Source organism: Pleurodeles waltl, chromosome 3_1 (assembly GCF_031143425.1).
Source record: "Pleurodeles waltl isolate 20211129_DDA chromosome 3_1, aPleWal1.hap1.20221129, whole genome shotgun sequence".
In the NCBI taxonomy this organism is placed as follows: domain Eukaryota; kingdom Metazoa; phylum Chordata; class Amphibia; order Caudata; family Salamandridae; genus Pleurodeles; species Pleurodeles waltl.
In genome coordinates, this window is record NC_090440.1 from 1,962,619,306 (window position 1) to 1,962,636,762 (window position 17,457).

At 43.8% G+C, this 17,457-nt stretch overlaps 1 protein-coding gene across 1 annotated transcript in view; it reads left to right on the forward strand.

Annotated features, from left to right (window-relative positions):
* Positions 1-17,457, forward strand: part of LOC138285856 (transient receptor potential cation channel subfamily V member 1-like) — a 342,258-nt gene that overhangs the window by 136,782 nt on the left and 188,019 nt on the right. The window contains exon 3 of the mRNA XM_069226332.1: positions 16,209-16,271. Within this exon, the coding sequence (XP_069082433.1) occupies positions 16,209-16,271 (63 nt within the window). The remainder of the gene's footprint in view (positions 1-16,208; positions 16,272-17,457) is intronic.

A 17,457-nucleotide genomic window follows, 5' to 3' on the forward strand; every position in this document is an offset into this window, starting at 1 on the left:
TGATGGCCACCTTGTCCGCCAAAGATGGTCTTGGACACTCTGCTCGAAGGCAATTACGAGAATCCTTTTCCAGCGGCTTTCTTATACGTGACGCAACATAAGCTGCCACCTTGTCAGATGGTGCCCATTCAGACGATCTAGGATGGATAATATCATCGGGATCTAACATATCTGAGATTTGAGGAGCAGATTGCGATCCAGAAGGAAGCCAAGATCTAGAAGGACTGGCGTCCGCTTCTTGATCCCCCGACGAATCACTGTGAGGGAGATTTGGTGACCTAGGTCTTGAGGAGACTAGAGGAAAAGAAGGATCCGAGAGAGTACTCAGAGAATTTCTAACTCTATCGAAGAGGTCCACATCAAACCCTGATTCACGAGGACGCTTCGTTGGAGGCACATCTGCAAAAGTATCATTAGATGCAGGAGGGGCAGAAAGAATAACAGGAGGGGATGAGAATTTTGCGCATTCGCGCGCTATCTGTTGCGATAGTCTGTCCTCAAGGGGACCAATTGCTTCCGAGACGGCCCTATAAATGGACGCATCCACAGCATCAAAGAATTCCTCTTCTTCGTTAGGATCCATATCCATTGTAGAAAAAATATATGGGAACAATAAAAAATATTAAACAATAAAATAGTTTCAGAAGTTCTTTCCTTCTTTTTTTTTTTTTTTTTTTAATTAGTATATATTTATATATATACCGATATCTGTAAGCAACTGGGCGTCAGTTGATAAGAAAAAGAGTGTCTGAGCACTCAAGTTCAAGAGGCTAAAGCCCGGGACAAACTACACCCCAGTGCACCAAAAAAAATGATTAAAAGGGGTTAATAGCAACCTTTGTTGCTTGCCTGGGAGAAATGTCCCAAAAGGCTGTTTAATAATAAGAACCCAAAGGGTTAAGTAAGAAGAAAAAAAAATATATATAATGTATACTGACTCCTGTAAAGGAGCGTCACAGCCTTTCTTTTTTCCGTTTCTTTGTTATCATTTACTGACCCAGCAGGGCGTCGCTCTCCAGGCAGAGGAAAAAATGCTTAATTGGGCTGTAAAACAAACGAGCGCGTCGAGGGAAAACACCTCACTGCGCTCTGAGGAGAGAAATACGCGCGTCTGATTCAGCGCGTCTCTCTTCGTTGCCACGGTTACCTTCCCGGCAAGCGCCCTCTGCCGGTTGCCGGGAAGGAATGTGCACTATAATAAGAAACGCTCGCGAAGGGGCGAAAAACGCTCCCGCGAGGCAACAAATGTAAAATAATTACAGTAGATACTAAAATACAACGAAATAAGCATAAACATACAAATACATGTGACAAATATAGAGAGCAGATAAAAAACGACTTATCTCGACTGCGAGCAGCAAAGAAAGAGGAAGACTCAACACAAACAAGGGACTATGTTATGGACTGCCTTCTTTAATTGGACAAAAATTCTTACGTTTTATTGGTTATAACTGTACTCATTTTTCCCAACTGTTCATGGGACTTGTAGTTGTGTTAATTACTTGGCTGCTCATTTAATAAAGTGGAGAAAGCAAGGCATAATCCTCGCCTCCGGTCCTGACATAGAATTCTAGTTTGTTGGGCCCATCTCTACATAGGAGTGTTTTAGGTACGCACAGGATGTTTCAGGGAGGAGTCAGAATTGTGCAACTGGCGCATGGCAGGGTTTAGCATCTAATACTCTGGAGTTTAAAGTATTTAGGAGGAGCGTGTGTGTGTCCTTCTGTGGTGTCAGATGATGTCAGGCTGTAGCAACAACAATTGCATGGAAACTTTGAAGTCTGGAGAAATAAATGTTTCATCTCGCAGTGCGGGTGGAGGTTTAAGCTTGTTGGTGAAGGAAAGAGAGGTAACTGAAGGTGGTCGTAGGGGAGTGGCATTGATTCAGAGGAGGGGCCTGTGCGGATGGCGAGCTATTTCAACACTGGATTGGTTATTCCATAGATACTGGAGCAATGCATGCTTGGATTTGCAAAATATGCTGGTAGAGATGGGACAATCGCGGTCACATTCCATGCACTTATTTTGCTTTAATTGCTCTTAGTTGGCATTTAGTTTAGCATTAGTGGAGTGAATCCCCCATCACCCCGCAGCACCCCTAGGAGCGGGGGGGGGGCGAGCTTCAAGGGCCCCCCTTCAGCACAGTACCCTGGCCTGGGAGCTCCTGAGTGAGTCCGGTGGGAGGGGGGCCTCCATGTACAGTGCAGGGTGGGCCCCCTAAACTTTCGTTGAGCCACTGTTAATCATGTATCTTAAGCAGTCATTTATTAGTATGGGATTGTTCTTTTTATATAATTCAGGGACGATTTTGGAAACCGTTCCAATGTTTCCATCACAGAGTAGGGTTTGGTTGGATTTGTGAAGATGTGCAGCCTGCAGGGTATAGGAATGCTTCTCGGATAGGGCTCCGGCGGCACACAGATGAAATGTAATGGGAAACATATTTCCAGGAGCCTCCACACTAGTTACAATAGCCCACATTTGCGTTCCCAACAGCACTCAAAGGAGCCCATATATTCAACATATGTGTTCAAATGGTTCACCGGTCAGAGAGTTGTCCGCAGATGAATTTCAGTGGCCGACAGATGAGTTCCTATAGGGAACCTAGCAGTTCTAGCTAGGAATGTATTCATTCTTTTGGCCCTAGGTGCGTTCCAAAGGCCTTCCTATCTTTTCCAATGGTTGACATACTACCTCCTTATGCAGTATATGCTCACACGTGAGCATACCCAGGCCTACAACTGAAGTAAGCAACCTAAAAATACCCATAAGATGGGTTCCAGTAACCCACGGAACAGCAGTCCTAAAGGTTCTCCCATGAAAGCCAGTACCCCCAGATAATTTCCAGTGCCTCCACCAATGAGTGTCAAAGTCCTACAGCAGTGACAGCTGGTGATTTTTGAAAGTTGTAGGACGTTCATCTCATATTTTTCAAAATTTACCTTGAGAGTCCTCCATGTGTTAATAATTACCTTCATTGTGCCAGTGCTAGCAATGGGACTTCCATATGCCATGAATTATACACAATATTTCAGACCACAATTTTGATGTTGCCCGTATACCATGGGTGTAAAACCATGGATGTAAAAAATTACCTTCAGTATTTCAGAGACACCATTTTACCATGGTTTGCTTCCCCCAACCTTCCTCTCAGCCTCAATATGCAAAAGTTATCTTCTCTAAAGCAAAGGATTAACTCCAGTATGCCGGCACCCGCATTTTGGCATACTTGTCCTCTCATGTCAAATACTACTTCCAGCATTTCAGGGTCTGTATTTTGTTTTTGGTGCTTTCCATTATACCACAAATTACCAAAACCCCAGCTCCAGCCCCCATGCCAAGAATTTCCTGCAGTATGTATGCAAACACCAGTATTTTTCCAAAGAGGCCTCATGCCAAGAATTACTTCTACTATGTAAGGACCTGCATTTTGCCACAGGTGCCCTTCCCTATGCCAAGAATTATCTACAAAATGCCAGTGGCTGAGAGACAGCATGTTACCTTGGATGCCGCCACAATCCCAGAAATATATTGAGTATGTTATGGCCAGAGGCAGACTCACAATCACACTCACTCCAACTCACTTACACTCTCTCATTCTCACTCATACCCATTCCCTCTCACATTCACTCTATTCCCCCACTCAATCTTACTCACATTCTCTCTCACTTAATCATTGTCCCTCATACTCACTCCCGCTCACTATTAAACACAAACATACTCATACTCAATATATCTCACTCCCACTTACAAATACACTTACACACTGGTGCTTTCACACTCAATGACTCTGCTCTTGCTGCAACTGCATCTGTTTATCAGTAATAGCTGTACCCCTGCCCCATGTCCAAAATCTCCAATCACTCACTCCTTCGAATCCACTCACACTCCTTCACTCTCCCTTTCACACTCACTTTCAAGTATTCATACACTCTCTCAAACTCAGACTCTCATTGATAGTCTCAAATACACACACAGACACACACATACACACACACACTCCCTCAATCTCATTCACTTTCAATCACTCACAAACACATGCACTCACATGCACAGAGGAACATTTTTTCTTACTTTGCTTCCTTAGCCGGCAACTCGGAGGCTTCTTGGCAGCAGAGCAGTGATATGCGCTGGACATTGGAGCCAGCAAGCTATTTTTCCAACTAGGAGTCAGACAGAGCAGCAGGGTCAGGTTTGAAAAGAAGAAGGCCCACCTCAACCCTTTCACAGCTTCTTCTTATGACTGGACTCACAGCCCTTTAAGAAGCTGGGGTAGTGCTGGGGATCCTTTTTCTGCTGCACTGTGTGGCGCTCAGAGATGTACAGATGTGCCCCCTCACTGCCAGATAAAAAGTGGTGCCTGAGGCATGTGCCTGTTTGAGAGGATTAAAGTCGAACTACGCCCCTCTCATGCCAATCCAGACATCCACCTACACAGTGCTGTTCTTTAAAACAACACTGTGTCAATCCCTCAGCCCCGCCTCCTCCTGTCATCAGACGCCTGGAGATGAGGCCGAGGGGGCTGACTTGCTTACGGACAGTGTTCATGAAAACACGAAACTTGTTTTTCATGAACACTGCTTTGTGAACTCATTAGCAGCAGAGGCATGGGGTTGTAACTGGTGCCTCACAGAGCACAGGATTGAACCACGAGGCCCCTGATAAAAAGCCACCACTATTCCACACATCTTTTTCAATAGATTAATACTAATGATACATTTCTATGATACACAGAAGAGTTATACTTACTTTCGGATAAGCTTTAATTGACTGCACATTATTTCTGAGAGCCCACAGACGAATTCTCGTGGCTCACAATAGTGTTTCATGAATCTCCGAGCATTTGCAGTCACCCATGATCCATGGATCAGTAAAATATAATGAGGGATGAGATTTAGCAGTCCAGAAATGAACTTCAAAATGGGACAGATGAGTACTGGTAGCCACCTGAAGCTTGTCATGGTGAGGGAAGAGGATGGTTCCAAGTTCATTGTGCGGTGCTTAAAAGTATAACATTGCCCATCAGTACCAAGTCATCCAGGATGAATTGACCTCATAACTAATTAAATAGGTGCAAGGTTATTATTTCCCTGGTCATCAGCGTTAACATGATTAGTTTCTATGTTCAGATGCTTCAGATAACAATCAAATAGTTTTATTCCGTGTTCAGCACTTTCCAAAGAGACTTGTAAGTGCACCCAGTCTAAACCAAATGATAGTTGCTGGAAACTGGACAAATTAAATGGCTATCTTTTCAGGTTTAGCCCTTTATTTCATTATCATCCATTTGCATTCTTTTCAGTTAGCCCTTTATTTAATCCCCACTACTTGCATTTGATCATTTATTGCTAATCCTAATGAAATTCTAAAGATTGATACATTTCTAGTTCATTATTTAGGCCCAATTTGAAAAGTATTTCCATGAGTAGGTGTTACTTAGTCAACAGCGATTCACAGATAAGTCAAGAGTGAGTCACAATGACTCACAGAAAATGTTTTCATGAATCCGGCTTTTAAAGTCTTCAGTGATTTTAGATTAATCTAGCAGTATTGTATGACTCCCAGAACTGAATCCTGCATGAAGGCTCAGCAAACATTAAAGAGAGTTGAGGTCACCTGCACCTTCAATAAGGCTGTTCAAATCGAAGCTTTTTTAGTTCCATGTTTTGGATGAACTTAGAATATCAAAAAGTTAATTGGTCTCCTGGCAAAGCTTAGTCAACAGGTAACTAACAACCTGCAAGCAAACATTAAGAAATCGACAGTAAAGGAGCCTATTCACAAACTGCACTTTGTTGTATGTAAAGTTACACTATGGTACTCCTACTCACACACAACAAATTGCTATTCACAAACAGCATTGTGAAGGGACCTCTGCATCCACCTTTCCTATCTTTTCTGACATGGAGATCTCTGTACACGTGGAGATCCCCATCGATGTGGGTAAACATTTTTTTAGTTAATAAAGGAGGAAAAAAGGTGAATGACTGGAAAATGGAGAATACTTGCTACTAATTGGTAGGGGTTTAGAGAGAAGGTGGGGTATAGGAAGGGATAAGTAGGACTTTACAGAGGGACCCAATAATACAAACACCCACCCAAAAAAGAGAAAGACCATTGCTATTCATAAACTACACTGCTAAAATTACTCCTGCACAAAATGGCACAGCATATTAGGAAATTTACTCCAGCCCAAACGTGGAGTAAGTCAAACACCACACATGCCTGCTCAAAGCTAATACAACTCACTTCCATAGAAAATAATGTCGACAGAGACTTGGAACCCTATTTAGAATTCGGCAGATGGAGTTAATGCACTCAGGTTGGTGAAGGCCTTTACATCTGGCACCCGTCTTTTACTCTGCGGCCAAATTAGGCAGTTGCTGAGCAAGCATTTACTTCCTGTAGAGGAGCGACCACAGTGGCAGCTCCTCTAAATGCATATTGATCTCTGCCGACTAGGCAGAGATCTGTAAGTATGGCTGGTGGTAGTCCACCAGGGTACCGAAGAATTATTACCTCAGCTCTCCTGGAGTACAGTGGGCTGCCTGCCAACTCTAATTCAGACCTTAAGAGTAAAAGACTTTCAATCAAGAAGTGGTTTTCAAAAGAGAGAGTTCCCCTTGAAGTTTACTTACAGATAGTGGGTCACAACTATTCTCGAAGCCCATGGAATATTTTTTTGAGCAGAAGAGGTATTTCACACATAAATTGTGCGTTATATCATCCCTTGGGGATTGGTCTTGTAGGAAAGTTTAACAGGACATTGAAGGAAGTCATCCAATTGGCCAAGTGGCAGGAGGGAATTGGAAACTGAGTACAGTATTTAGGTGGACGTTTCATGCTAAGAGTAGAAGAGCGCCTTTCGAAATACGGAGAGGGAGGAAAGCTAACACGTTCCTCTGACAAGGGTGGGAGAAGTGGTAAAAAGGAAAGTATTTATGGCCCGGAAAATGTAAGCTGTGGAAGATGTCCCAGAGGAAAACGAGGTATGATATTTGTAAAACCGTGAGTGAACCCAGATGGAAAGTAAATTAGTTGGTTGCAGTGAAGTCACCGAGTGACAATGGTGACTTGATTTTAAAATTTTTTTGAAAGTAGTTACATGGTTTAAAACCACTGTCAAAATGGACGATGGGACGGTCTCTCTCACCGAACACACTAGCCCCTTCTAGCAATGCTTTATGTCAGTGGTTCCCAACCTGTGGTCCTGGAGTCCTGGGGGTCCCCAAAGCCTCCTCAGGGGGTCCGCGACTGCTTAGAAAATCAAATGGGATTAAGTGATCGAGGGCCAGATGTATAAAAGATCCGTTTGCATTTCTTAAATAGCTAATTTTAAGAAATCGCTATTTAAAAAATGCAAAACGGGATGTATGAAATTTGAGATTCAGTAATATAAATTTCTTAAAATTCGCAATTGCTATTACTGAATCGCAATTAGAGAATGCAACTCCATTCATCCCTATGGGCCTGTAGGCCCATAGGTGCGAATGGTTTTGTATTTCCCAGTTTGCAAATTCCAGTTAGGAATTTGCAAATTAGGTAATGCAGACCTCAGGGTGCTGGTTACCTAAGGGCCCCTCTGATGCACCCCAAAAAAATATTTGCGGACATGTGAAGCACACACATGCCCTAGGGGCATGTGTGAGCTACATGCCATTTTTAAAAATGCATTTATAATGCATGTTTGAAAATTGCACATGCTTACCACCAAACTTCAGTTTGTGGTACTTGCATTCCCTAAGTGCCCAATTCACATTTAGGAAATGCTTGATACATGTGCTTTGGAAATCGCAAATAGGAATTCCATGTTTGCGATTTCCTATTTAGAGAATCGCAATTTGTGATTCTCTAAATGGGGTCGCAATTTTAAGGAATCGCTATTTTTGTGATTCCTTAAAATTGCACTGCGAATGCCTTTCATACATTTTGAGCGGCATTTTTACATTCGCAAATGGCCGAATTGTGCAATTTGCATCGTTTGCGAATGCAAAAAAGTTTGATACATCTGGGTTTAGGTCTCCAGCTTTCAGTACTGACTCAGTGGGAGGGTCTCCAGATTCCAATCATGTTTCAGTGGGGTTCCCCAGGATCTAGTAATGATAACGAGGGGTTCCACAGAAGTCAAAAGGTTGGGAACCACTGCCATATGTAAATGGCGGGTGTGTTGACATCAACTCAACAATCAGACAAGATGTTGGGCACATTGTGTAAAAGGACAAACAATGTAAAATTAACATGTATTGCAATTTAAGGAGGAAAGGGCAATTTAAGAATGAACAGTGGAAGGAACACCTTTCATCTGCAGCTTTCCTGCCTTTCCAGACTGCCTTACTGCCTGAGAGAAATGTGAACGTGTTAAAAGAACGTTTTAAAAAGGTTGATTAGAAAACTAAATACTACTTCGTAGCACTGTATCACTAAAGCTATCCCAAAATCTTAGGTGAGCTTTAGCCTGAAAGTAGCACTTTTCAAAAATAATTGCAGCGCTTTTCACTTACTCAGTGAAAACAACGCTGTGAGTAAATTAGCCATGCTTACCAAACTTTTGTTTTCAGTTCTTACCATTTGAATCATTCCTAAGGTCAGTTGCCCACCTACCAGAAGAAATAAAGCAGAGATGTGGCTTTCAGTAGGTAAAATTGCTCTCAAATGTTGTTCTCCTACTTGTAATATTGAGGGGCATATTTACAAGAAAATGGTGTGTATTTACAATACGGCGCACCATGGTGCACGTTATGCCAATAGCATCAACATTTGTGAAGCTTTTGTGGTGCTTTGCTGCACTAGTGTCAACATTATTTACACTAGTGCAAGAAGGCCCATTCATTTCAATTAGTGCGTCACTTTAACATTTGCTTTGAGCATTTTTGCGGGCCTCCTAATGTGGAACGCCTCCTTGCATGCATTATGCCTCACGCATAATGTGGCACAAGGGGTCGCAAAGTGACGCAATGCATGCATTGCACCACTTGGTAAATATGGTGTGCCGAAAAATGCCTCCTTGAGCCACATTTGCATACAAAAAATGATGCTAGTATTGCGCAAGGAGGCGCTAGGACCTTTAAATCTGGCCCTTAATTTTTTTGTAGTGCACTCACACATTCAAAGACATCCTCAGAGCCTGTCCTTGTAAAACTTCACTCTTTTCTTATGACAGTTTCCTTAATGTATTACAAATAAGAGTGTCTAAATTACGTCATCTCTAGTATTAATAATAATTATATATGAGTGAAAACTCCTCAAAGCAAACTTTGACAGTGTTTGTTTAAGGTTGCTACTACAACGACTTGCTTTTCTTTATCAATTTCAGGTGCTTAAACCTGAAAAAGAGACTTGAGTGATCTCAAAATGTCACACTATATAATCAATAAACTACCACTGCCAGTTCAAGAAAAGTACAAAGAGTTAGAAATACTGACTGGGAGGCAAACTTTTGTTTTTCTAACTTAAAAGTAGAAAGCTACTTAATATATGATTAAAATGAAATATCGACTTTTTGACGTAGAAGAGTCTATATTTTCAGGCTCTGTTCTCTGTGTATACGTTATGAATATTTTATTTTAGATTGCCATTTTTTTGTTGGACGACTGAAGGACCCACTAAGTGTGACCTACGTTCCACTGAACTAAACAGTCGATTTGTCCCCTTATTCCACAGTGGGAGTACAACTGTCAAACTGGATCCAACGTGCCCAGGGCTCTCTGAAGGCAACCAATTAAGCGCCTGTTGGACTTTTTTGCTTATGTAGGGTCATCCCCAATCTCTTGACCTCCTGCCTCCCATTTTTTCTGACCTGTTGCTGTTGGCTTTTGAACTCTGAGCACTTTACCACTGCTAACCAGTGCTAAAGTGCATATGCTTTCTGTGTAAATTGTATTGTTGTTTGGTTTATCCATGATTGGCATATTTGATTTACTAGTACGTTCCTAGTAAAGTGCACTGGAGGTGCCAGGGCCTGTAAATCAAATGCTACTAGTGGGCCTGTAGCACTGGTTGTGCCACCCACATAAGTAGCTCTGTAATCATGTCTCAGACCTGCCACTGCAGTGTCTGTGTGTGCAGCTTTAACTGTAAATTAGACTTGGCAAGTGTACCCACTTGCCAGGCCTAAACCTTCCCTTTTCTTACATATAAGGCACCCCTAAGGTAGGCCCTAGGTAGCTCAAAGGGCAGGGTGCAGTGTATGGTTAAGGTAAAACATATAGTAATGTGTTTTATAAGTCCTGACCGTGAAATATTGCTAAATTCGTTTTTCACTGTTGCAAGGCCTGCCCCTCTCATAGGTTAACATGGGGGCTACCTTTAAATCTGATTAAAGTGTAGATTCCCTTTAGGAGCGGATGGACATGTGGAGCTTGGGGTCTATGAGCTCACAATTTACAAATACATCTTTTAGTAAAGTTGATTTTAAGATTGTGTGTTTGAAAATGCCACTTTTAGAGAGTGAGCATTTTCTTGCTTATCCCAAGCTGCCTGTTTGTGGATTCCCTGTCTGGGTCAGTTTGACAGTTGGGCTGGGTGCACCTCACAGTGACACAAAAGGAGCTGGGGTGTAGTCTGCATTTCCTGATGAGCCATCTGTGCTAGGAGGGAGCGGAGGAGTGGTCACTTACACCTAAAAGGGCTGTGCCTGTCCTCACACAATGCAGACTCCGACCCCCAGGTGAGTGTCTGGGGCCTGGCCTGGGCAAGGCAGGATTTCACATTCAAAAGAGACTTTACTTTGAAGTAGGCCTACTTCAAAGGAGAAATTGGGTATAAGAAGGGCACCCAAAACCACAGACTTGAGATCACTTTTGGACATCAAGAAAAACCTATGCCTGGATAAGAGCTGAAGGACTGAGGAGAAGTGCTGCCCTGCCTGTGACTGTGCTTTGTAGAGCTATCCTGCAGTTGCTGCTTCTGCCAGAGTAAGAGGGCAAAGACTGGAGTTGATTTAGAGCTTTCCTTCTGTTGTTTGAAGTCTCAGGGACAGCAAAGACTTCTCTCTGCCAACACCTGGAGTCTCTGGAGAGACTCCTGCTCTGACAAGCGGAGCCCTATCCAGTCCCTGGGCCCTTGAAGGGAAAGCTGGTGGAACTTCAAGGAAATCGACTTTGGATGACTTCGACTGCCGCCGCTGCTGATTTCGGTGACGCCGCCTGCAACCGACTCCGTGATCTTCGCTGGAACACGACGACCTTCGCAGGCCTGATGCCGCTGCAGCCCCGCTGAAGTCCGTGACTCCTTGGAAGTCGCCGCACCATGTCGTGACTGATGCCGCTTGAAGTGCGCGGATTCAACATTTCGCACAGACATCGCGATCCTCGACTTCGCGCATCGACTTGTTTTCAGGTTCTGTACTTGGGGGTCTACACGACTCCGTGTCTGGCGCCGCTGGTGTCGGCTTGTTGGCAACGACTCCATCACGACGCCATGTTAACACCTCATCGAAGCATTTTGTGCCTTGCTTGAACAGACCCCATTTCTAACAGCGCCTTCCTCACAATGACCTCTAGGTGTCACTGTTACACTAATGGATATATGCATTCCTAACCATATTTTCAGGTCGAGCATAGCAGCACACAAGGGCTGTTTTTTCCGACGTGTATTTATCTATTTGGGCTTTTAACCACACCCACCTCACGCCCATCACTCTCACTCATTCGTGGGCTTGCCCTTCAAAAATCCTTTGCTAGCATTGACATATGCTTTACGTTTGTCCCTCTTTGGGGCGGTTTGATTACAGCCGTGTAACAGGGCATCACTCCTGTTATATGGCCAATTGCACTTTTGCCGATACGTTTGGCTGCGAGCAAACTTCTTTTTCCTTTTGTGTCTCTCCTTTGTGCTAATGCTTATGGCGGGTCGCTTAGTGACAAGAAAAGTCCGGTTAGGAGTTTACAACGCCAGTAGCTCTAATTCGTTGTGTATGGCTCTTCACTATTTAGCAGCAACAGCATTCTTTTTGTCATACATCTAAATAGTTTGCTTTTGTGCATTCATTTATGAACAGCACTGCATGGTGTTCCGTTTTATTAAAATATGTTTCAGATATTGTTGTGTTACTTTTAAACGTGCTGTTATTGGCAGAAGTTGTGTCACAATGGTGTCCTTAAGCGCCTCCAGAGTAACTTGTTTGCCTCCTCGTGAGGTGAGTTCTTTATTGCCAAGTTGTCTAATTCACAGGATTAGCACTGACCTTGGGAATTGTAAAATAAAAAGTTGCATTTAATTTTATGTAGCGCACAGTGAGAACCGATTCTCCTCTAGGCGCTTCAGTTTATGAAATAAGTGTATTTTCCAGCGGGAAGCATGCAAGAAAGCTGTAGGAGGAGTGCCGTAAACCTACTCCCAGTAAATCAACATTTTACCAAAATAACACATGCCACTATCTATGGGGAGAGAGGAAGAGTGCCGATTTGGTAGATAATCAGTAATACGGTAAAGTGATTTGCCTAGGAGCACCCACTGTACTCAAGAGGGGAAGCTAAGATTAGGGCTCAAGTCTCCTAGCTCAGAGGTTGAATCAAGGGCATCCAGAGCCCACCACTACCCTCTAATTCTAGAATACTTTGAAATCTTCCTTTTGTTTTAAACCAAAGACTCTTGGCCTATCTTTGCTCTTTACCCACTACATATGCAATGCTTGGTACCTATTTCCTACACCAGTGGCATAAAGAAACTACACCCTCCCCACTTGCATAGTATCTGGAGAGTGCCCCCATCCCCCTAGATGGGGGCCCGCTGTCTGTGCACAGTGTCCTTTGTTACACTAATGTCGTACAGTTAACCTGAAAAGGTGTCCATAGCTATCGGAAATGATGCCCCACTGCCAAATCATGATTGGGGGCCCCTTGGTCTCCCATATTTCAGAGATATTCTTTGGCCTTGGGCTAAGTAGCCCCTCCCCCCCAAATGTAGGGGGACTGCAGGCGCTTGCGTTAACCCCCTGCATGTTGTTTCATCAGTCAGACAACATCTTCCTTATTCCTGAGATCAGTCCAGATAGTTATCTTTTAGCTATGTTTTGCCAAGTAACAAAGTGATGTAGCTATTTTGTGCTTTTAATGATGTTTAAAACACCAGCACTACCACCACAAAATTAACCCTTAAAATCACCTACCTTCACTTTAACAATTGTAAGCTGCTCAGTTTTTCAAAAAATGCTTCCACTTTGAGTATTTTCTAAACTTAAAAAGTCTTTTATCTGAATAAAATAGAGAAATGATTTCAAGTACAACTGAAATAAAGAGTTATTTTCACATTTCAATTTGGGATTATATTTGATCTTTTGGTCAAACGCTCTCGCAGTGAATGAGTCACTTCAGTGCGCTAATAAAACATAATCCGATCAGCGCAAGTACTATCCTTACATTGTCTCAAATTGTAATGATCAAAACTGCATTGGAATTTATACGTCATTAAATATGCTACTTAATTACCCCATCATCTGAAGTCTACATTTCAATACAACACAGATGTTAGAAATGGGGTCTTTGGTTGGCAGTCAGGTTACCCCCTGTCCAAGCAAGGACCCTCACTCTAGTCAGGGAAAGTCACACACAATCCACATTATCCTGTGCCGACCCTCTGGTAGCTTGGCACTGAGCAGTCAGGCTTAACTTAGAAGGCAAAGTGTAAAGTATTTGTGCAATAAATCATGCAATAACACAGTTTAGCACCACAAAAATACACCACAAAGTGTTTAGAAAAATCTATAATATTTATCTGATAAGATGCAGGTCAAAACGATTAAGATGCAATAAGTATATGTTAAAAATATCACTGTAGAAATTATATAAAGTGTCTTTAGTCTTTTAAAAGCAATACATGTCTCTTTCAAGCACAAAGTACCTGGTTTGCATTCAAAATCTCCACAAAGAACCGCAGAGGAGGAGATGCGTGGAAAACAGGGAGGTGTGTGTCAATTCTCGGGCCGCACACAGCAATGCGTCTTTTAGTTTTCATGCAGGGACAGCTTTACGTCGATTTCTGGGGCTCGGTCGTGGATCCTCTTCAGGTTGCGGAGTTTTCGAATGCCCCGGGGACGATGCGTGGATTTCCAGCACTGACAGGACAAACTTACAAGGGGCTGCATTGATCTGGTTGTACGTTGCATGGAAATTTCTACCACACGGCAGGTGCTGCGTCGATTCTTCTCTGGAAGTCGGTTCAGCTGTGCGTCGATCCAGTGGGCCGTGCGTCGAATTTCCAGTCGCTACGCTGGCGCTGTATCTATCTCCTAGTTGCGAAGTCAGGCTGCGTCATTCCAGTTAGGTGTGCAGTGAATTTTTCACTGTGATGCAGGCTGTGCGTAATTTCTGGCAGGCTGTGCATCGATGTTTGCCTTCTTGTAGAGATGAAGTCTTTTTGGTCCTAAGACTTCAGGGAACAGGAGGCAAGCTCTATCGAAGCCCTTGGAGAGCACTTTTCACCACAGCCAGAGAGCAGCATGGCAGCAGGGCAACAGCAAGGCAGCAGTCCTTCGCAGAAAGCAGTCAGGTGAGTCCTTTGGGCTGCCAGGCAGTTCTTCTTGGCAGGATTAAGATTCTGGTTCAGGTTTTCTTCTCCAGGAAGTGTCTGAGTTGGTAGGGGCAGAGTCCCCATTTAAATACCCAAATGTGCCTTTGAAGTGGGGGAGACTTCAAGGACCGGCTTAGAAGTGCACAAGATACCCTTTCAGTTCAATCCTGTCTGGCAGGGTCCCAGTAGGGGGCATGGCAGCCCTTTGTGTGAGGGCAGGCTAATGTCCTTTGAAAAGTAAGGCCCTCCACCCTCCCAGCCCAGGAAGACCCATTCAAATGGCAGATGTATGCAAGTGAGGCTGAGCATCCTGTGTTTGGGGTTTGTCTGAGTGAATGCACAAGGGAGCTGTCAACTGAACCCAGCCAGACATGGATTGTAAGGCACAGAAGGATTTAAGTGCAGAGAAATGCTCACTTTCTAAAAGTGGCATTTCTAAAATAGTAATATCAAATCCAACTTCACCTGTCAGCAGGATTTTGTATGACGATTCTGGCCATAGTAAATATGACCTTCCTACTCCTTTCAGATCAACAGCTACCACTCAAACATTATATGAGGGTAGCCCCAAAGTTAGCCCATGAAAGGAGCAGGGCTCACAGCAGGGTAAAAACGAATTTTGGAGTTTTACACTACCAGGACATGTAAACTTCACAGGTACATGTCCTGCCTTTTGCCTACACAACACCTTGCCCTACGGGTTACCTAGGGCATACCTTAGAGGTGACTTATATGTAGAAAAAGGGGAGTTTTAGGCTTGGCAAGTAATTTTAAATGCCAAGTCGAAATGGCAGTGAAACCTGCAATGGCAGGCCTGAGACATGGTTAAGGAGCTACTTAAGTGGGTGGCACAATCAGTGCTGCAGGCCCACTAGTAGCATGTAATCTACCGGCCCTGGGTAATGCCCTCTACGCAGGAACCACGGCCAAACTCCAGAAGAGTCTGCAACGCATCCAGAACGCCTCTGCACGCCTCATCCTGGACATCCCCCACCACTGCCACATCACAGACCACCTGAAAAACCTGCACTGGCTCCCAGTCAACAAGAGAATCACCTTCAAACTCCTCACCCATGCTCACAAAGCACTGCACAACACCGGACCAGAATACCTCAACAGACTACTCTCCTTTTACACACCGACCCGGCATTTCCGCTCCGCAGACCTCGTCCTCGCAACCGTCCTATGCGTCCGCAGACCTACAACCGGCGGTAGATCATTCTCGCACCTCGCCGCCAAAACATGGAACACTGTTCCCACCCACCTGCGCCAGACCAAAGACCTTCCTACCTTCAGGAAACTTCTCAAGACCTGGCTGTTCGAGCAGTAGCAGCACCTCCCCCCTCCTCTCTCCCCTCCCCTCCTCAGCACCTTGAGACCCTCACGGGTGAGTAGTGCGCTTTACAAATTCATGATTGATTGTGCACTTTACTAGGGACTTATAATTAAATTAAATAATGTAATTGGGTATGATCCAATGTTATCATGTTTAAAGGGAGAAAGCATATGCACTTTAGCACTGGTTAGCAGTGGTAAAGTGCACAGAGTCTTAAAACCAGCAAAAACAGTATCCAAAAAGTGGAGGGAGGCAGGCAAAAAGTTAGGGGTGACCACCCTAAGGCTGTCAGATGTAACAACGAACTACCAGGACAACGTTTGGCATTGAATTAAACCTAGTGTTTCTGCTTATTTCTTTTTAGAATGAAAGCGGAAGATGTGTCAGCTTCCACTATGTCACACTCTAGGTCGGAAATGCCAAGCAGGTAAGTAAAAAAATCCCTTGTTTTTTTTTATGTGTGTTTTCGAGTTGAATAAGTTTAGGTTTTGAAGCAGCCGAAGTGTATTTCGCCTGAGGCTGTGACTGGCTGAGACAAGGGGTGGCTATGGAGCACCGGAGGGGTCTGAAATCTGGCTTTCATTAAAGCATAGCTGTTTCCGGTCTGCATCTCGTGTGTCAGCTGACAATGCCAAGACCCATTCGGGTTTAAAGAGTCATGCATTTCAGCACAGGTAAGGCATGGCTAACCTACTTCTTAAAGCACATTTATCCAGCAGCACACTCAGGGGTGAACTGGGAACCCAAAGCAGCCTTGGTAAAGTTTGTCAGACTAGCCCCCATAGGGTGCACAGCAAACAAGCCTGACACTGCAATGGGGCTTAGGGGGTTCTCCCCCAATAACATTTGGGGAAAAATGGCAAAAACTGTGCATTCTACAACCCAGTTTTCATCATATATTCAATTGTAAAAGTTTTTAATGCATACTAAGTGATGCCCGTACAGTGCACCAGGATACAGCAATATTTATTGGGGCTCATCAATAATTCTATCACTGTCACCCTGTAATAGTGCCTCTCATCTCGCCATAGCCTCTCTCTCATATGTATTCATTTATTTTATAGTGTCTCTTTTACCAGACACATACAGAGACAATGACTAATACATGCAGAAATCAGTGTATAGAAAAAGTTACATAAGACATCAGGGCCTACAAGGTATAAGATTCACATAATCCATACTGGCAGACATTTTTAGGGTCTAGTGCCCAAGCGCTCTAGCCTGCTATAATCTCTCTGTGGGCTTTTACCACGCCCACCGTACGCCCATCACCTTCGTTGGTTCGTGGCATTGCCTTTTAAAAATCCCTTAATTTCATTTGTGAAAGACATGCATATGTCATGCCTTTTTCAGTGTTTAGCCCTCCTCAAGCGCATCAGACAACTACTGAAAACATACGAGGCTCCATGTTTTCCATATGGTTTTTGGACTACTTTTTCTTATTTCGTATGCATAGTGACCTCGCTGGGCAGTAGTCGAGCGCTTTGCATGACATCGACCCTGTTATATGGATAATTGTATAACTGCCGATCCGTTTGACTGCGCGCAAACTTCTATTTCCTTTTGTGTGCTCCTTCACGCTCATGGTGTGGCACTTTAAACGGGCTTGCGTA